General features: G+C 41.9%; 1 protein-coding gene across 1 annotated transcript in view; it reads right to left on the bottom strand.

Moving 5' to 3' along the window:
- The window catches only part of LOC143323751 (calsyntenin-2-like), a 233,376-nt gene that overhangs the window by 125,843 nt on the left and 86,041 nt on the right, over positions 1-21,492 (bottom strand). Inside the window, exon 2 of the mRNA XM_076735796.1 lies at positions 17,703-17,825. Within this exon, the coding sequence (XP_076591911.1) occupies positions 17,703-17,825 (123 nt within the window). The remainder of the gene's footprint in view (positions 1-17,702; positions 17,826-21,492) is intronic.

Raw genomic sequence — 21,492 nt, 5'->3', positions numbered from 1 at the left:
AGCGCCCCACCGGAACAGCTCCATCCTTTAACACTCTGATTGATCACATTACAGTTAATTAAATATTGGCAAATTGCTCTCATCCAAGGTTGGGCCATTAAAGTTTACACTCCAGCCACATTTATCACTTTCCGTGTCTCTTTTATCACTGCTGCTTGTCGTCTTTCCTGTGTGTCAAGTGGATGATGATAAACGCCCGAACCCTTCGCTTCCCTCACTTGTACATTTTATCCTCCTTATTCTTCTTCTTTTTTTTTTTTGGTTCAGCTTCTTACACTTCCCACTGGCTTTTCATTTCAATGAATTATGACAGCTCCAATGAAGGAGTGAGCTGTAGTGAGTCTTTTCCATATTCCTCGGTTTGTGTGTAACCGTCAGTATCTCAAAAGGGATCAGGCAAGGGGAAAATGACAGGGAAGAGCTAGGAGCATGAAAATGACACTATCGGGCAACAGCAGAAGTAAAACACAATTGTTCAGCTGTCAGCTAAGGTGCTACCATAATAAACTACAATAATGCTGATGGGCAGGGTTATGTTGCATGTCTGACACACATATGGTATTAAGATGGCTCTCATCCTCACTGACAATGTATGAGCACTTTCCCCCTATTTTCAGTCATTGGTCTCCTCCAGAAATCCCTTAGGTCCCACATAAGGGTGGTGGAAGAGACAGAGTTAGCAGATAGGGATGGACACAAATTGTTGTCCACTTGGGTATGGTTGCAGAGTGATTCATTACTAATGTATTCAGTTTACAGGCCTGAGGGGAAGTGAAGACAGCATATCACCTCTGATAAGCCACAAGGCGCTCCTTGAAAATGAGCCGTCCTTTTTATTTGGTAAGAGCTGAGAGGTAGGGAAGGATCTGGGCTGTAAAGCCCAAGCCTGTGATTAAATGCACAAGATAAAATCCTCAGACACTTGACGATTACTTATCAAGGGCTGGCCACCCCTATAAATGAGTCTGATTAAGGCTGCAACGTGGTTTTGCATAGTGACACAGAGACAGGGTTTTGGGTAAGTGTAGCTCACACAGGCTGCCAAAGCAGATAATATTGAAGCCTCGAAAATCTCATCTGAACATTTATCTGCGGTCTTGTTTGTGGACTAATTGGTTGAGCAAGGAGGGATATCTGACAGGATGGTGAGTGTGGTAAGTGTGTTGGCAGAAACATACAGTATGTCTGCACACAGTGTTACAAATATGTTGCAGGTTTTAGCGAAAATAGAACACTCTCTAATTTCTCTGTTTTTTTGCCAAACTTGAGGTTTGAGTATATGCAAAATGAACTAAATCAACCATATCTGAAAGCAAAAGTGTTTATACCTGTTCCGAAATGCCATATCAGAAGGCAGTGCAAAAAACCTGCCATCACAGAGAGGGATGGGACACAATGAAAGCTTGGACATTGACAGTATCTTCTCCAGTGCGCCTTCTGTTGAGGCATCAAGGTGTAAATTGCATTCAATAAATGGGGCATGGCTTCAGATGAAAAAACTTATATTGGGCATTTGGGTTGAGTTGAACCTCCTCTACGTCTATATCCCCACTTCCAACCTCTTTAAGTGAGTGTTTTTCTTTCATATGTTAATGAATGTTGCACTGGCACAAATTCAGAAACAGCCTTCAATAAAATTAAAGAAGGTCTATATCATCTGAGTGCCAGGTCAGGCTTTTAACTGTGGGCCCTTTGAGTTGAAGCTTGCCAACATATTACTAAGTCTCATCACAGAGGACCTGACCTAGCTGTGATAATATTAGTGGATGGTGTAGCTTTTTAGTGAGAGTCAAGAGTGACAACTGGGTTAATAATGTCATATGTCTTTTATGCTGACCACCAAGTTGGCTGAATGCCACGTAGACATGATGCTGTACAAAAGAAACACTGTAGATCAGGCATGGCGTTAGGGGTGGGGCTGACGGGCCTGGGCCCACCCACCCTAAATGACTTGGAGAATTTTTTTTAACATTTATTTTTAATGATTAAAATCAGCATTTTATTAAAACCCTTAAAACAAAAATGTTTCCATTTGAAAAAAAATAAAATAAAATAAAAAAAATACAACACTCATTCGGCTATTATCACGTGAGGTCTAGTCCAGTCACAGCAGGCCATCATTGGTCACCCCAGACATGTTACGCTCGCGCCACGTCGCAATCTGGCGGCTGTTTGGCAAAAAATTGGTGATTGAGAAGGGCAGTGGATTCTGTATTGTAGGCACAGGCTGCTACAGTTAAATGAATGCATCGCTATGGCACAACAGTTTCATGTGTTTTTAGTCAGGCTTTCGCCCTCTGTTTTATGTAGAATACAGTAATACGTCATTTTCCAACTATGTACAAGCCGTGTATTTAGGAAATCATATCATTGCTTTTTTTATATACCTGCAAATGCATTTCCCATCGAAACTAGAATTTGTAGAAAATGTAGACAATACAGAAGGTAAAGCTAAATACTCCTGCCTGGCTTGACTGTCGCTCTCTCTCCTGTTAAAAGTCATTGTAGCTCACCCAGTACTCTGATCGCTCTGTTTCTCCCTCTCCTTGCAATCAATTTAAAGAGTAATCCAGTCAGATCAAACAAAAATGAATTAACAGGCATTAAAATGTCCGTTTTCGTAATGAATTGATCCATTTGATCCATGGCGAAAATATAGATAACGAGATAAGCAGCGTGTGCCACTTGTAATAAATACAAACTGTCTGGGTGAAATAATAAGCTACGGCACTGAAAATGTTTTTTAAAAAGATTTTGAACATGTCATAATCAGCTAGACGTACTAGTCGCCCTCCACAGCATGATACCAGTCATTTTTGTTTACGTGAGACTACCAGTTGGAAACAGTGTTAACTTTTGTAATTAAGAGGCCCACCCAAAGTAACTGTGGCCCACCCAAAATTGAAATCCTGGCGCCATGCCTGCTGTAGATCACTCAGCAATTCTTCAGTAAAGGTTGCCTGTCCTGTGTTCAACTGACCACAGACTCTGGATGACAGCTGTCTGTGGAGAAACAGAAATGTCTGCTGATGATGTTTTTGAAGCTTCCTCAATAAGCCTCATTTGTAGCTGTGCAAGAAATTTATGTCAATGCAACTCTGTATAAAAAATAGAGAACTATTTTACATGACAACAGACCGGATTCACAAAATCAACCTGTTCTCACTCCTAGTTTGTCACATATGTATGCTTGGTCAGGACCCCTTGGCATTAATTTTTAAGGTACCGGGAACCCCTTTAGCATAATTTTTGAATGTGCAGGGTAGTCCAATAGACTTACTGAAGGACTGTTAATGAAAGCTCAAGAAAAAGAAGACAGGTGACTGATTGTTCTTTCCCTGATTAAAGTCCCAGATGATCGTGCCCTGAGTCCAGAGTAAGCCCATATAATACACTACTTTAACTGCTGCTCTTCACACCAGTTTTATACAAATGCAGGAGTCTGACAACATGTTTGGATCCCTTTTTGATCTGACTTAACTGTGTGAAACAGGAGATATTGATCTGCAAAGGCACTGCAACAGAGTGAGTAATGAACTGAGCATGTACGAATCTCAGAACATTAACGCACAGGTTTCCAAGAGCTGAGAATACTCAGAGATATAATGCCAAAGGAAACAAGTGCAGCTCTCTAACCCTCCTTTCCTCAAAAGCAACAATTCCCAACTGACAGTGCAGCTTTTCAGTGTCAATCAAGAACTGTTTGTGTACATCAATGCCTCAGGACAGACTGTGTGGACTCGCTATTCTATCCATTAAAATCGATTGTATCCAAGATGAGTTACACGGATCGTAATGCTGAGTTTGCTGCCAAGAAAGCAAGAAAAGGGAATTTCACATAATTAATTCCATGCAGCCTGGTGAGTCCATCTGACTTAACTTATAGAACGTGACAGGATTTCTCATAGTGCTGCTACATTAAATATGCAAACATAACAGTCAGAAAGCATGTTGTTTTCTTTGGCTTTAAGTGTGCTTGGTGTGTATTGTTGTTTAAACACTGCGCATAGGTTTGTGGGTTGAAGTTGTTCAAGTTATGCATATGCTGTTGGATGTGCTTAATGCTATTTAAGGTGAGAACATTGGTGTTTCAGCTATGGGTAATGCAGTTGTATAATTCACACCTTGTTAACAAGAGGGGAAACACACACACACACACACATACAGTTGCCCTCTTATACCTGATATTTGCACTCTTGATGTTTCAGTTCATGAGAGATTTAGTCCTATTTGTTGACAGCCAGTCATGTTAATTTTTTGGCTTCTAACTCCATTTGGCTTTGGGAGTTTGAAGCTTAAACACCCAAGAGCACAGAAAAACAGCACGTCAAGAGGACAAAGGTTGGTTTTGTATATGGCTGATAAAATTATGGGCATGTGATGAAGCAGAAAATTGACAGCGCCTCCGACAGGAACTGTTGTGTGGTCCCTTTTTCCTTGCTCTCTCCTTCACCTTTGATGCAGCAAACTTCAGCTACACGAGTAACTGTGGACATAAATAACGTCTGCTACAGATGAGACTATGGTTTGCCACTGCATCTGTATGTCTGTGTCATGAAAATTATGAACCATGCCCTTCAAAGAGTAAGAGCATGATGATGTCTCAAGCATTTTCCAAGCAGTAAAGCATTTTTTCTCTCTTCAGGAATCAATGTCTAGCAAATATCATCATTCCAGGCCAGCAACAATAGCACACTTCACATAGTCAGATGCCATGCAGGTAGAGAGTTTTTGAAACGTGATCTAAACGCCTGTGGCTGGGCTCTGTTGCGCAGATATAAAGGTGAGCGAGGGCAAGCGGATGTTGATGCAAAGATAAAAAGAGACAGGGAGGAAAAGACGGGGAAAAATGTCTTATGTGGCCTGTATGTACAGCCTGCAGTCATTCCTTGTAAGGCCTTGCTTCTGTCTCTCACCTGACATATACCTTTACTTGTGCTGTACCTCCTGTTGGTTGTGCCTCAGTGACATAAGGCCAAAACCATACACAAGCCTCAGGCAAAGATGGGAGAACAGTGAGACAAAATAAATGGAAGGAGTTCACAGTTTGAGGCTGAAAAAAATCCACTTTTACTCATGGTAATGGAGCATTTTACAACGATGACCCACACCCATGTGCTCCGCTTTCCTGGAATGTTAAATTTTAATATCTGCTCAATAGTGTGCTCTTTAAATAAAGTGAAACTACAGAAGGCACTGGAAACAAAGGTGGAAAAGATGGAGCGATTGAGGGGGGAGGAAGGACCAAACGCTTGTATAGGGAACGCCAAGACCTTAACTAGAAGAGCGTATGAAAGTATTAGAAGGGAAAGAAAGCTGTGGACAATAAAGAGGACAGACGAGTTGGGGAATGAGTACAGGCAATATGTATAATAATTCTCCATGTAAGCTGATGAAAGCCGCTCTTTCTTCCTCACCCCCCACACATACTCCTCTGTGGTCTACGCTTGCAGATCACTACTATCACCTCCCGCATTGGGCGCCCATTTTATGCTCCAGCGGATGACAATAATTTAAGCCTCCCGATATGCAAATGTCCTTAATTGGACTGTCACAAGTTCCCAGGCATCGTCAAGTTTACAAAATGACTGAGGCTGAGAGCAGATTGGATTTTGGTGGCCAATCTTGTACACTTAATTTTCAGTAATTTTGCAACCGTCTCACCGCAAGGTCCTGTGACATGCCACTTACAAGACTATCTATACCAGCTGGAACAGGTACAAAAAACACAAAATAAGATGACTCTGCGTCTTGTCATTTTCATTCCCTCCCACGTCTCTCTTTCTCCTTCTATACCCAATTACTCCCATCTCAACCAGACCCTTCAATACTCAGGCGACTCATCTTGTTTGTACCTTTTAAAACCTCTATGACAATGAGGTGGGAGCCAGCAATCCCCCCCCCACCCCCCCACCCCCCCGAGGCTCCTCTTGTCCCCATTCTGTCAGATAACTATATTTTGTTCTGCACTCAAAACTCTACCATGTTTAGAAAAACATGTTTTTTTCTGCATGGCGCACATATAATGGCTTGGGTTTTTAAGAACTGCAAGGGCACATGCGCTCACTCAGTACATCTGTATTCCATGGGGTTGTAGTACAAGTGCCCATAATAGAAATCATTAAAGTTTAGAGTGAAGACTGAGGGGCTAAGGTTAGAGTTAGGGTTAGGGTTAGACAAGTCGTGGTTATGGTTATGGTTAGGGTAAGTCTCCAAGAAATGTAATGTGTAAGTCTATGTAATGTCCCCAAAAATGATGCAAGCACAATTCTGAGAGAGAGAGAGAGAGATCAGGCAAAGAAAGTTAGATCAGCTCATGCAATATAAACCTAATGCATTTAATGTATATACCCTTGATGTGCAGCGTTCTGGATATTATCTGTCATCTGGAATGATCCGAGGCTGTTAATTATCCCTTGTGATTGCTTGTCATGTTCTTGTATAATCTTTGCTTATTTAAAACATTCCTTTTTTTCATGTTTGCTATAAGGCCTCCATCAATTACTAAGCAAGCATGTCAGGTGTCAGATCTGTGTGTGTGTTTCATTATAAGACAGAAAGGAAAAACCCACCATGCATAACTTCCAAAACGCCTTCCTTCCATTTAACACCAGGGTTCAGGGATTGTTAAATCACATGTCCTTTTTTTCAATGTATCATAATTTCTTCAAGTTCAATCATAATAATGTTTCATATCTTCAGCGATCACTTTCCACCTGGTGTACCCAGCCTCCACCTCCACCCACTCACCCAACCGTCTAGCAGTTAATTGAGACTTTGATTTAAATGTGAGCGAACATGTTGAAAAGATAGTAGCCATTATGACATGTAAAAAAACAGAAAATAAAACACCGGTGCGTAGATAGGAAGCCGAGTCTGATGAGACTGAAATGGGCTTCTGACTGCGAGCATCACCGCGACTCCCCAGCCTAGACGGGGATGAATAAATCTCACTTTGAACAAAAATGCGCTATCCATTCAATGTGAAAGAACAGTGGAAATGGGAGCGGGTGGTTTCTGCGGTGATCTGGCTGTGAGGTGATTAAGGCCGCAAGACGTTTTGTGGAATGATGTTCTAATAACCTCTGTGCTCTGAAATACAGAGCTAGAGGGCCGCAGCCATCAAGGAATTAACTATGTGGATGTGGGAGGGGGATTAAAGCTCCGACTGTCTGTTACGTTTCTATCAAAAGGAGATTTCCCTTTGATTCACATGTTCATTGCTCCATGCTCTCCTGGGTGATGTTTCATAACAGCACTTCATTGCTTTTTATTCAGTGTGACAGACAGTTTCTTGTCCTTGTGTGAGGAGTGTGCCCATTAAATAAAAATCTATAGCAAATGAAAGAGTGAAGGATTAATAAATTAGTGCCAAGGTAAATAAAGGAGGGGAGTGGAAAGTGACAAGCCAATCACGTTGGCGCTTCAGCGCTCAAGCGCCCAAGGAAAAGGCTGCGCACCAACAGGGAAGGTCGATCAAAAAAATGAATTAATAAACGAAGCTGCATCTTTGTGTGTGTTGCGTGATGAATACCAAGGAATGGTAGTCATTTGTTGTGAATGTGGCCAATGTGTAGGCCTATGTACTGTATAAACTGCCCCCTCAGGCCTGTGTGCTCGTATGGTGCAGCCTGTTTTAATTTGTAGCAGAGCAGTTGCAGTTTGTGTCTTTATCTGAGAGACGACACACAGTACATATTAAAGCGAGGACAATGAAACAGTGATTTTGTGACAATCATCACTTTGGTTGCATTCACTTTATTTAGGCACCCGTGAGCAATGTGCAAAGTGAATGAGTGTTGCTACATTGAATGCTCTGAATCCACCACAATCCTTCACCAAAACTGACAGCCTACGTGTGTGTTTGGGTTTAAACAGATCCGACGGAGCTTTTTCATGAAGTTGTTTACAGAGCAGCATGCCTTTTATTCCTCACTCCTGCGTCATCAAATAAAATCTGCTGTTTTCACTGCGACCTGCACACACACACTGTGGCTAAGGCATGTGTGTGTCCGCTGGATATCTCTCCAGCCCCAAAGAGGAGGAAAAAGTAGGTGATGGAATGACGACAGGAAGGGAAAGTGGGAGGGGGGTGTTTGGAGGGGGGGATTAAAGCAGAGAGGAGGCTGTCAAATTTCAAAGAGAAAGGGAGGTCCTCCTCAGAACACAGACAGAAAGAGGACTGAAAGTCAGATGGGATGATTTGGAGATAGGATGGGGAGCCAGATCAGAGATTCTGCAATGAAAAGTATTCAAGGGTAGACAGGATGAACCTCGAAATTTAAGTTGTATATCAAAAGCAGTGTCAAAGTCTTTGAAGCGCAGCAGTGATGTACTGGCAAGTGATGAATGTGATATTGACAAACTGCTAAAACACGGATTCTTCTCATGGAGTGCTGCTACGAGAGTTGAACTTCAGTCAGAAGTCTTTCAAACAACATCCTTCTCTCTATCAGACTGTGACGACTCAGAGCAGACTTTTGGTTCTCTTCCTTCTATGTTTGCCTCCCAGGAGGAGTGCTCATGACAGGTTGTTGACACTTTAATTGGAGGCCTTGAGGCTTGAATACTAATCATCAACAAATACGCCAATGGCAAATATATAATATAATAATATATAATAACATTATATATGTATATGCGTGTTTGTGTTTGTGTGTGTACAGAGAGAAAGGTGTCAACAGTGTTCCCTGCGCAGTGTGCTACTCACACCTCCTCATCGTTAACAGATGCAATGAAACACTATGAACCATGTGGTGTGCTAGCTTTCATGGCCCCGCTTCCATGAAATTACATTCTGCATTAATAAGCCACACAGAATAGAAGTGCATCCTTTAAATGCACAGATACAGTGTTTGAGCCACAGCGTACCATTGTGCAAAATGACCAGTTTAAACAAAATGTCCCGAGCCTCCCCTAAAATCAAGGGAGGGATCAATAGCAAAACTGCAAAATGAAACTGTTCTCTTTCATCCAGTCAACTAAACAGATGTCTGTGTACTCGGTCAAAGATGGTTTGTTGGTTGACAAAGGCTGATATGAAATGATAGTTATGATTTTGACTTTTTACTGTTCAAAAAGACCAACAAAGCGAGAAGTCAAGCAATATTCATAGCATGAATATTACCCCGTACGTTGTAGCTAGACGACAGTCAAATACCGAAGAGTAACTAATGGCTGTGGATAGTCAGAATTCAGTTATACTTTTAAGCTAATCACATTAATATATTATTCACCTTAATCAGGGCTTGTTTTGCATGAAACTGTAACATGAGCCATCAACAGAATCAATTATATTGACATTGTGACAAGCAGTTTGTTATTTAACTCAGCAGTTGCAACATAATTTACCTCTGAATATAGCAATTAGTATTTTTATGATCATGAAAAATCCATATTAAAGATAGAAATCAGCAAATTAAATGTGGGATCAAATTGTCACTGTCATTTGTTTCCAGTATCATAAATGAAATCAGTTGCGTGACTATAGTGTGTCCAATATCAAAAAACATCTTTTTAATGCTATTTTATAACGTATTATAACACCTCGGATGGAGCTGTCACAATAGCAGAATTTCAGAGGAACAGAATCAGCAGAGGCAAATGTACCCACTTCAGATGTGGAACGCATCAGAAGGGCAAAGTCTGACAAATCCCTTTCTGATTTTAATAGCAATGAAAGCCTCAGTTTGGAAGCAACTACATCAGTCAGGATGAGAAGATAGTTGACTGACGATTCTGCTGAACATGTCCATTTTCATTTGCTTTTCAAAGAACAAACGAGTGAGTCGCGTTGCTTACTCCGTTTGCTCCCCTCTGCCAGTTCTAGAACTCATGAAAAGACAAAAAAGCTAAAAGCCTGGAAAAAAAATCTCATTACAAAGACTATTTCCCTCATCTGTGTGGTTCAGTGAGGAAGCAGATTGCATTTCAGTACTTCATTAATAAATGAGTATGTGAACAATAGCAGAATGATGGCTCCATTGTCTTGAAGCCAAAGTCTAAGGCACTTTGAATGCCAGAAGCAAGATAGTCATTATGCCGCCTGTGCTTTTCAGCTCAAAAGTCTGCAGAAACAAGTTTGCATGAATAACTGTAACTCTGAATAGCACTGTGCATTAGTTTGACTTTACACTTTGCTGTTGGCACTTAAGTCCTTATCTTGGTCAAGCTTTGCTCTGTCCACCTGTCCCTTAATGGCCCTTCTTGCATTATGTGAAAATTACATCTTATTAGATGAAAGTTTTTCAAAAATAAAGAGCTGTCATCTGTGGAAAAATGCTGCATCTGCTGTGGACAGTGTTGGGTCTCGACACTCCACTCCCTGAATGCGCTGGAGCTGGATGAAACCTGACAGGTGGAAATTATTTGCGAAAAGATGAAAAAAAAAAAAAGAGTGCCGAAAACAAAGGGGGACAGAAAGCCAGGGCTTGCTCCAGGTCAAAATACAAGCACAACGACTTAAAGGGGAAGGAGGAGCTGAACTACGGTGGGAGGAAAGTCTGAACAGAAAGCACAGATGGATTAAAGCCATCTGACAGGCCTGTTGTGCAAAGGATTTTTTTAGAACGTACCCTCTTTTAGAGACTCTCTCTCCACAAAATTATTTCAATCTGTTACTTTTTAATCATGGTTTTAAGCAACAGCTTTGAAGTGGGGGCTTTTGAGGGAATTGACACAGCAGCACCTGCTGAAAGAAACTGTTGCCTTATTAAAAGCAGCCCCCTGGCCCCTCCAAATTGTAATTCAGCCCATGAAATGACCTTTAAAAGGCATAAAGGGTCTCTCATCAGAAAACTTCTTTAACTTCACATCTGTATCTTTCTATTGCAATACGCTTGGATAAAAGTGACTTGTAGTTTCCATTTATACAGTCTGACAGAAGACAAGTTCATTTTAGATTCTGCATTAATGAGATGACGATGGGGCTTTTGGCATAATGTATGACATTTTTCCTCATGGATATACGATAAAATTGGAGGACGCAGAGTTGAAACTGACAGTTTAAGCAAAGCAGGTAAGTCAGGAAGCTACAGAGACATACTGTATCTGAGGGTTCTTTTTCATTTTAAGACAAATTGTTTGATTTGTCCTGTCTAGGCGTGTATGCTTTAAGACGTACATCAAAGCATTTTATAGAAAGCCATTATCTCTAACAAAGAGAGGCAGTGACTGTAGCCCCAACCTTTATCCTCTCTAGTCATGGTGCCATTTATCTTACTTCCACACATTTATCCCATCTCTGAGTCACAAAACACATTTCACCTCTCAGACAAACCCTTCCCATTCCTCTCTTGTTAATAAACACATTGCAGTGTCAATGCTTCTACACCTACACACTGTACGGAAGTCATTGCTGCTGTGCTAATGAGATACTTTTCATAATTAGCTTGAGATCTGTTTCCCAATCAGACAGACAGCGAGAGGCTAATTAATCACAGAACATTAGCCAGCCTGTGCGTTTACTCATATCTATTTACCTTGCGTTATGGCACAGAATGGCGATATAATATCACTTGCTGTTTTCAGAGCAATGCAAAGCTGTTGAGCAAAGAAAGCCAAGGTCAGAGATAATTGATGTTTATTAGTGCCTTGAGAGCTACAGTTTGGTAATGCAGTAAAATCAGAATTCAGAGACACTGTTTGATCAGACATCAGCTGAGACAGCGGGAACACACTGATTCCTGCTGTCAGTCTGACTTCTTATTTGCAGTGAATGATTGCAGAACACTGACAGAAATAAAAAGCAAGTCCTTGCTTATTCAGAGTTTGAGAAAAGGTGAAGTGCATTTGACACATCAGAGCCAACACAAAGGGTGAAACACATCATTTATGCAGAGTGTGTGTGTGTGTGTATGGCACACTGAGGTCTTGTGAACCTGTCTAAACTGCCAGTGCTGTTTGACTGAGCAGCGTATGCATGCGTGGGTCACTGGTGAGGCATTAGCTTGGTGTTCAAGCAAAAGCCGCAGGGCTCTGGGGACCGGTGAAAGTGAAGGATTGACACATGACTGCACGTGCTATTTCTTGTGGCACGGCATGCACATCACAAGACAACGCGTGGGTGTTAGTGTCTGTGTGTGCTGACAGTAGAAAAGCAGGGCTGACTGACAAGCAGCTAACTTGCGTTAAATAATGGTGCTCAGCACAGTTTTTGCCCCTTAAATTTGCTAACCCAGCACTTTAGAAGCCTACTCAGTGCAGGGGTAGCAGTCTCCTAAAAAAGCCACTTCAACTTAATAACCTAATGGACCACTGAGCGAGTCTCACTTATCTTCCACCACTGTGATGTTCAGAGTACACAGGGCCACTTGAAAAGGCAGCAAAGTGAATATTTCAGAATGCACTTTGCATTTTTACATCAATAATGCTTGGCTCTTGTTGTGAACCAGTGACTTACATTTAGCATAATGGACCAACTTTGAATTCACAAATCACTGGTAGTAATTACTGATCACTGGATCCATTACATTGGCCGACACTTTTGTCCAAAGTCCCACACATGTTTTCACCCAACAGTCTTGCTCAAGAACAGCATCCTTTGAAATCCTATCTTCACAGCATTAAACCTCCTTTGAGTGATGCAGCCATTCCATTAATCATATCTCAGCTGATGCAAATAAATCCTCAAACACTTAATTGTCGTGGCCTCCACCACCAAAGTTCTTGCAGCGGAAGCGGGGGAAGGGCTGGAATCTTCTGATGAACCTTGCTTTGGAGTATCATGATGCTCTATGGTATGAATTCCCCTTGCCCCAGGTTATAAATACTAGACTCTCCTGTGTCTGGTCTTTCCCAACATGGGCAGGTTACTGCTTTCCCTCAGTTTGTGTCACCCACCTGCCCACCCATGCCTGCCGTTCCCACTTTGAAAGCTGTAACTCTACACCTCTCGGGATGGCGCTGATGAGTGCTCATGCCATAGCTACCAAAACTTTTGCTAAATGAATCGTCCAGTCTAAGAAGTCAGACTTTGGACTCTGTTGCAGAAAGCTGGCAAAGGAATATTGTACATGGCCCCCTCATCCAGCAGTGCCCTAAGGGTTAGTTTTCAACAGCTTGCCTAGAATTTCAGGCCCTTGCTGCTGTGTTGTCATGTTGTTTGGTCAGCACTGGGTCGTTTTCTTCTGTTGAACTTCAAATGATTGAGGTCAGACAAATCCCTTGTGTGTATTTTAATTCACCATCTCTAGCAGCTTCTTTTTAATGAATTTAGTGAAGTTTTTTTGTCATCTATTTTCTTGATGATTTAACAGTCATATTGATGATGCTTCTAACCATTTTGCTTCCAGTTTTAGACTTTTAATCTCATTCAACATGGCCCTACACACATCAGAGGGCATACTCTGCACCTTGTTTTTAATCTTGCTTTAAATACTGATTCTGTTTCGATAATCATTATATTTCAGATCATAATTGTGTTCTATCTGACTTTTTGGATACCTTCCCTTGTTACCACAAAGTTTGTGCTCGAATCCTAAACGATCAATCTGCTGCAAGGCTTTCTGATGTCTTTTATATAATTGTCCTCTTATTATTTCTAATAGGGTTGTAGATTCTGAAGTACAATCTTTTAATGAGCCCTGTCTTTCAGCCGTAGAGTTGCTCCTGATAAGACTGGACTGGCTGCTTTGGTCAGTTCTTCCCTGTGGATGAATGAAAGCATTCACTTTTTTAAACGTACAGTTGCAGAGCTGAGAGTTTGTAGAAATCTGCCCATCTACCTGTTCACTATCAGTATGTAAAGACCCTTTTCTATATTATAGTTGACGTGGTCCAAAATTCTTTCTTGACACCATCAGTAACATTGTCACTTCATTACCAGCTGTTCCAATTTTTTTGTCTTGATGAGTGCGGCAACTTTCCCTCTGTGTTGGTAAGATAAATATATTTAATGCAATTGTCGTGGGTGAACTATTCGGCAGAAGTGTGTGGGTGTTTTGACATTCCCCTGCCATGGATCGATTCTCAAATGCATTTTTTTTTTCAATTATCTGTAGCCTTTTAGAAGTCTTCTTCCATTTCAGCCAATCACCAAATGTCAGCTCAAAGGTATGATTTGATGTGCTCACACAGTGTTGCATCTGCGCAGTCTGAATGATTGATTAGTATTATATAGATATCATGTTAGCTAACATTAGTGTTAAATGCCACATCACTAACTTAGCAAGCACTTGTAACTAAAACATATTTAATAATGCATGACAAGGGAGTTGTCTCTTACCTGTAGCGAGCAGATACCAGACTCCATGTTGAGGTTGACCTCCAGGCAGTTGTTTGACTTTCCTTCTCCCTTCACTTTGCAATTATTTGCACTTCTTTTTTCTCTTTTGTCTTTTATTGTGAGGTACTTTGTGACATCTGAAAGGTGCTATATAAATAAACCTACTTACTTACAGCCAAACTCAAAGTGAAAGCACTGACTATGATTGTCCAATTGCTGCTTTCAGAAAGTGAGATTGTTGGATGCAGCCCTCCAAATTCCATCATTGGAAAGGCGTTTGTGAAAGGGGTCTCAGACACTGTCTGACCATTTGAGATGCTCTTAGGTTGAAGCATATCGATGCCTTAAGTGTACGAGGTTAGACTGGCAGATGGGTATTTGTATATCATGAGAGAACTACAATTAATTTTCGATTTTTTGAAACCATAATGTAACTGCTAAATCTTAACCAAACATTGACTATGCTGTAGTTGCAATGCACAGATATTGTGGAAATAAGTACTTTTAATAATCATTGGCTATATATGTTAAAAAACCTCACCATTAAACGTAGTCGGGGGTTTGCCCTGTATCCACCACTGACAGAGCTTCTTCTGTACCATATAAGGCAGAAGTTTACCAAGCTGAGGAATCACTGGTATCTTTCACTTTCCATCTATCACTCGATTTATAGTTAAAGTTATTATAGTTAAATATAGTATATTTATAGTCACTGAAATGGAGAAACTCAAGTTGATGACTGACTGCATCTGTGTAGGCACTTAGAAATTGTGTGTAGCGACAGACTAAACAGAATCTTGTGCTTCAGGCAAGTTTTCTTCACACACATATGTAACTCAGTTTATGAATAAAAACTAGGCTTAGGTATAGCAGAAAGTGCTATACCTAATGTCAAAATGCGTTTCCTTGGTGTTGTTATCCATAGTATATAGCTATTTGGATCACCTACCCTTTTTTTTATTTATTTATCTTCTCTGTTTCTTAGAGCTAGGCACCTGCACTTTGTCAGACAAAGCCATGCATTAAACAGTGAGTCTATCTATACAAGTGCTTTTCACTCTTCCTGACACGCTGTCTGTGTGATGTTGAAGCTTGTGAGCTGCTGTAGCGCTGCAGTGATGGCTGATGCCAGTCTTAGCCAGCTTTCAGGCACAGCAGTACCACTTTTCCTGTTGTTCCAGACCAGTGAGTGTGGTGACTGTTGCACCCTGCCCAGCAGTCTGACAGGATTACTGGAATGGTTTGGAGTGATGTAAAAGACCACTTTATTGGTACTTTCCTATTGAATTAAACTGAATCATGAGGTGCTTTCAGGGAAGCACAGATGGAAAATTCATGTTTTTAAATAGCATCTATAATTAACTTCTATTTTAAATTAAAACATCTGTTGGGTATATACATTATATATATATATATATGTGTGTGTGTGTGTGTGTGTGTGTGTGTGTGTGTGTGCGCGCAAATGAAATATACAGTAATTGCATTGCTTTGAAATGTGTACAGTGTATCACACACAGTGTGAATGAAGCAGGTGGTGAATTTATTTTATGGTTCTTGCCATAACCAGTTCTGCAGCATGACCGCAGTCAGTCACATTTTGTGTCTGTGTCTTAGATGTACCGTAATTAAAACCTGGCTGGCTCAGGCTTAACCCCTACTCATGCACTGCCCTGCCACTCCGCCCCAGCAGTTCAGTGGAAAAACTCATTAACTGTCTCTGCCCTAACCTGTGTCTGTCTGCTGGACAGCACTGCTTTAAGAGGGAGAGAAAAGAGGGTGACTGTTCTATCTTGTGTGTTTCTCTTAGGATTTTTTTGTGATAACTTAAAGGTACACGGGGAGGGAGGTGAGGTACAAAAAAAATGGGAAGTGTGTGAAATGGTGACAAGAGCATACCTCTTCATACCTAAACAAATGAATAAGCTGATTGTCAATGACTCCCAAAATAACATATGTGACATTTCCAAAACAACATATATCACCATTAGGGAGCAGCAGCGACGGGCATAGCAGACCTTCCTCTTAGCAGACCTTCATCCTTCTTGGGTTAACATCGTAACATGGTCAGTTCGCTTTGGTTTAGATTAGGTTTAGGCAGCAAAACCACTTTATTAGTGTTGGGTTAAAGTACATTACTATTAGGTATGTGATGTGACCTAAGTAGGTTATATCATTTAAAATAAGTCAACACTGATTTCTGGTTTCACATGGGACACAAACAGCTCTTTATACTACGTCGCTTGACGTCTGTCATAATTACTACTGCCACTAGAAGTTGCTGCCTAACAATAAACATAACTATTGTTCGTAATAACTGCCTTGCACAGACCACCAGTAATTTTTCTGTTTAGCACGGGCTGGATGAGAGGAAACGAGAGTGAAAACTGATAGAAATAGCAGTGAAAAGACGGGGAGACTGCTGCAGGACAGACTGGTGACGTTAATGTACTTGTTTATCAATAATTTAGTGAGAAATCTCTCTCAGTACCATCACTTATGAAATCCAGGGATAACCATGAGCTCGGCCCACTACATGTGTGGGTGTATGTGCGTGTGTTTGTACTTTGTTGTTGTGTGGCTGTCAGTCTGTCGAGAGCCAGAGGACATATGCTGGTCAGCCAGCTACCCTCCCTACTGTCTCATCATTCTCTCTCTTTCTCCCTGTTGGGTGGCCATTACAGTGAGCCCCCTCAGGCCATGCCACAGCGCACACACACACACACACACACACACACACACACACACACACACACACACACACACACACACACACACACGCACACACACACACACACGGAAGCAAACAATGAAAACATTTTTTAGTAAGCGTATACACGTACACACTTGCACACACACACACTCCCTCTTCATCCATCCATCCAACTCAGCTTGAGGGCCTCAATGAGTGGGTTCCAGCCCCGTGCAGCAGCCCCATGCTGGGGCCTTGGCCACATTAGCGGCCTGGCGGGAGATAGGCTGGAGGGCTCGCCAACAGCCTCCAGCTAACGTCCTCCCACAAGAGCTGGCACCCTTTAGACAGGCTGGAATGGTCACAAAGTGGGAAGAATCTAATCCGGTTTGACTCATTTTTTTTGCAGTGTCCTCAGCCACCATGGGGCTTATTTGGGCCACTTTCCACTCTAAATAAATCTGAAAAATGAGTCCTGTATGTGCTGTGTGCATACTGGGAATTATTGGATTAAATGGTTGCAGCACAGAGAAGGGTTAACATAAAAGCTGTGATGCAGCAGTTACATATAGTACATGAAGCCAATTTAAGCCCCTTCACAGCAACATCACATGACAGCTTTATATGGTTTATATCCTTAGTGTCAGTATATCCTGCAGCTATGCTTCCCTGTGGATTAACACCTGAGTCATCGTTGACTGCCTCCATTTGGTCTGAGTGAGCCTGTCTTCACCCCTGTTTCTATGATCCTCCTCCAGTTGACAGCCATTAGGTTTAAATGTACCATACCTGCGTAGGGGATGGGGGCATCTTTGTCCAGGGCCACCAAAGGAGGATCTAGCAGAACGATGTCAGTGTTTTCAGTGATCACCCCATGGTACGACGTCTCAATCCATGGCTTGTGTTTATTCACTGCGGAGATAAAAAGGAAAGTGTGATATGTCAGTGAAATACTTCTGCTACAAGGTACAACAGAACAGTGCTGAGTTATACATCTTGAATTTAATTTCTTCTGAAATCCTGTCCACAGATAAAGAATTTAAATTCCCCCCCCCCCCCCCCCCACACACACACACACATACAAATACAGTGAACTGCAACAAGTACACATGCACTCTTTATTATGTTCTTGGCAAAGCTCTTCCAGCCTCAGTTGCTACAAGACATTCTCATTTTGCTAATCTCCCCTGCTACCTCTTTTCTTTCTTTTGTTCCTTTCTTACTTCAAACATTCCCTGCAGATTTCAAAGCACAGTGCCATGCTTGATCAATGACCAGCACAGTGCTGCCAGCAGAAAACTGTATCCAATGCCAAGTCAAAACAAAGTTCATGAGCTGAGGGCCTGATTAAAGCCCATAATTGAGTAATGGTCCCCTGGGCTGTGTGCAGCACCGTGCCGACCCCCTTGCCATTTGTTTAGCATCTTATGGTCAAAAGAAGAAGAAATAAAGGATCGAGGAAAACAACTGGAACCCTTAATTCCTTCTAAATGTTTTTTTTAGCTGGGCCAGAAAAAGCCACAAATTACATTTTGTCCACTTAGAGTTCAAGTTGGTGGATTGAAAATCACACAAAGAAAGGCTGTAATTTGAGGTCCCCTGAGAAGGATTGCTTAATGAAAACACATAATAATATGTGCTTTAATGGGGAATAAAGAGCATAAGCAATAATTACTCTCCATTCACTGAAAAGAAAGTGGACTCTTCTAAGTACTAATCAAGCAATCACTGCAGACTAGTTCAATTATTCAGTGAATGTCAGCAAAAGCTATTTGGCAGTGGTAAAATGTGTGTGACCAAACAACACAGACAGACAAGTTGCATCAAACTGTATAATGTGAGTACACAAAAGAAGACTTTGTTCCAGTTGTGAAACTACATTTTATTATATTTTCATCCCTTGCATACAGCATTTCAGTAATTATCTGTTTTCACTGCACTATAAGGCACTCTAAAACCATGATTCCCACATGGGGGCACTTGTATGGCAGGGAGTACTTCTGCAGGTGCTAAGGGGTTACATGGATTTGACTAAAAGTATATACTGATAAGTGTGTGCACATATTTGAGGAAAATAACCATCCAAACAGATTCATCCAAATTTGTGTTATGCTGAAAATGCTAGTTACATATTGTAGCTCCTGAGCTCTGCTTCTAAAAGCCTGTATTTTCTTGCCAGGGGAGCAGGGTACTAAGTCTTATACTCATACTCAATGCATAAGTGTCAGTCTATTTTTGCCTTCAAATAGTTTTTGCTATTGAGGTAAGGGCATAGTTGATGTAGCCAATACCCACTGTGACACCAAGGTCCATAAACAGATAACATACAGCAGTTCACAACCCCAAAAATGCGAAGCATAATAAGATACAGAGACAATGGCTATGTCACTCCTATGTGGGGAAAAAAAAGGCCATTACACCCGCTCCACACAGTATTGCCTCTGCAGAAGGGTGAGACATTGCTTAGAGACTGTACTGATCCCCCTATGTTGTGATGGCATCACACAGACAGTGAGACATACATTTTTGACATATACAGCCACGCCTTGTGAGACTCCGTTAGGACTGTAGGTGTAAATGAGGGATTCGGCTGTAAAGTTGGCATGGGCCACTCACTCTCTTAGCTGACATCAGGGCTAGGAGGAGTGCTATTTCAATGGACAGCATTTTCAGAGAGATTTCAGCTATCTGCTTGATAGCTCAAATCTCCCCCCAGAGTGTGCAGCACCAGGGGTGCTAGAGAGTGCATGACAGGTTTCTGTGGTCTGATTCCCTTTAAAAAGATCTTCACCAAAGGATCCACAAGAACCAATCTCTCTCCATAGGCTTTGTGGCAGGATGAAGTGACTGCAGCATACACTTTAATCATAGATGGTGCCAACCATTACCTACCAACATCTGGAGGTAGGATTATACAAGAGGCAGAGGACACAAGATGTACCCATGTACACTGTAGTAGAAGAGGCCCTTGTGCAAAGGCAGGAGAGCACAGTACCTGGCCAATGGTTCCCACCCACCCCTGGTTTCCCACCAGCAGCTGCACCATGGTCACGAACCATGACAAGCTAAGAGACTGCAGTTATGTGGTCAGAATCAGATATCCAGTTGAAAGTGAAATGCTATGAAGATACATGTATTATATAAACAAAAAAAGAAAACAGCAGATAAATTCAGCACATTTGACTTTTTTCCAGCTGTTTATTGATGTATTACTTGAAGGATATGTACACATCACATAAGCTTCATGCTTCAGTTGTGATTTGAGAGACGCTACTGGCAAGCAAGGCAGTTGGTAGAAGAGGATGATTATGAAAATGGATGGGAGAGAGAGTATAACTGCAGTCATTGGTGGAGCATATTTCTGCACCTCCTGGGTGCACTTGCACTCGGCAGATCTGCTATGCTGGCTCACGTTGTCTTTCCTTTCATGTGATGGAGTGTGGCATATTTTACAAAAAGGATGACTTTGACCAATGACTGGGTAAGACTTTTGGTCACCCATTTGTTGACATACTTGCAAAAACTTTTAGCCTTTTGGCCAGTACTCCATCCTTCTCCCCATTCATCCTTCTTCTTGTTCTTCTTCTCTAAATGTTACAGTTAATGTTCTGTGTACTGCCACCTGCTGTACCAGAGGGGAATGTAACAAACACATCAGAAGGCTGGTTATGCATCCTGCCAACCTTCTTCTTTTTTCAAGAAAGTTTAAAATTATAATTTAGAGGAAAACCTTTCAATGGGAGGAGAGCAGGAGAGAAGGGTAAAGTACGAGAGAATTCTGGGCACTCTTTTTCCAGATTATGGCGAGAACCCAGTGTTTACAGATGCTGTATGACTCCAACTGTGTGGAGTGCAGCCCGCTGGGAGGGGACCATAAGGATAAGGTCGTCTAAATAGAGTGAAACCCTGATCCTTTCCTGGGTAATGGCATAAAAGATTTATTACTCATGAAAATGCGAGGAAGCGACCTTGCTGCACCTGCCACACTGTGGGTGTGTGCGGCGGCAGGCCTCTGTTTTATGTAGGGAGCATGTGTCTGTTTAAAAGAAGCTGCAAAATGCTCAGTAGGAGCGTAAATGAGGCTGAGAGGAAACTGCTCTTTAAGGAAAAGTGGTTGGCCCTGAAAAGGGCCATTGTGATTCCTTTGTTCAGCTGGATTGAGACACACATTCCCCGCATACCATCAGGTGCACTCGGGCCACTGGTTTGTACCAGGCCAGCGCAGAACCTGCTGAGCTGCAGCCACCAAAGGGGGATACTGCAGGAAGGAGAAGGAGTAGGTCTGGAACTCCATGGAGCGAGACCACAGTGGGGGACGCTCCTGGTTATAAATGTCCCATCCTAAGATGGCGCGAGCAAGTGCAGGTTGTTCCACCAGTATCGCAATGCTCCTCACTGCTGATAATGCAGGGCAAGTCCTGGATAAGTACTTTGGTGGCTGGCAAATGGCTGGCAGACTGATGGGGAGAAGGAGAGAGGAACTGCAGTGGAGCCCCTGGCCACTGTGGGGTGGGTAAAACCACAGATATGGAACACCATCCTTATAATCAGACTTCAGGTCTTCCAACGTGGAGATGGA

Source organism: Chaetodon auriga, chromosome 7, assembly GCF_051107435.1.
Source record: "Chaetodon auriga isolate fChaAug3 chromosome 7, fChaAug3.hap1, whole genome shotgun sequence".
Classification (NCBI taxonomy): domain Eukaryota; kingdom Metazoa; phylum Chordata; class Actinopteri; order Chaetodontiformes; family Chaetodontidae; genus Chaetodon; species Chaetodon auriga.
This window is presented reverse-complemented; position numbering and strand designations above follow the sequence as displayed.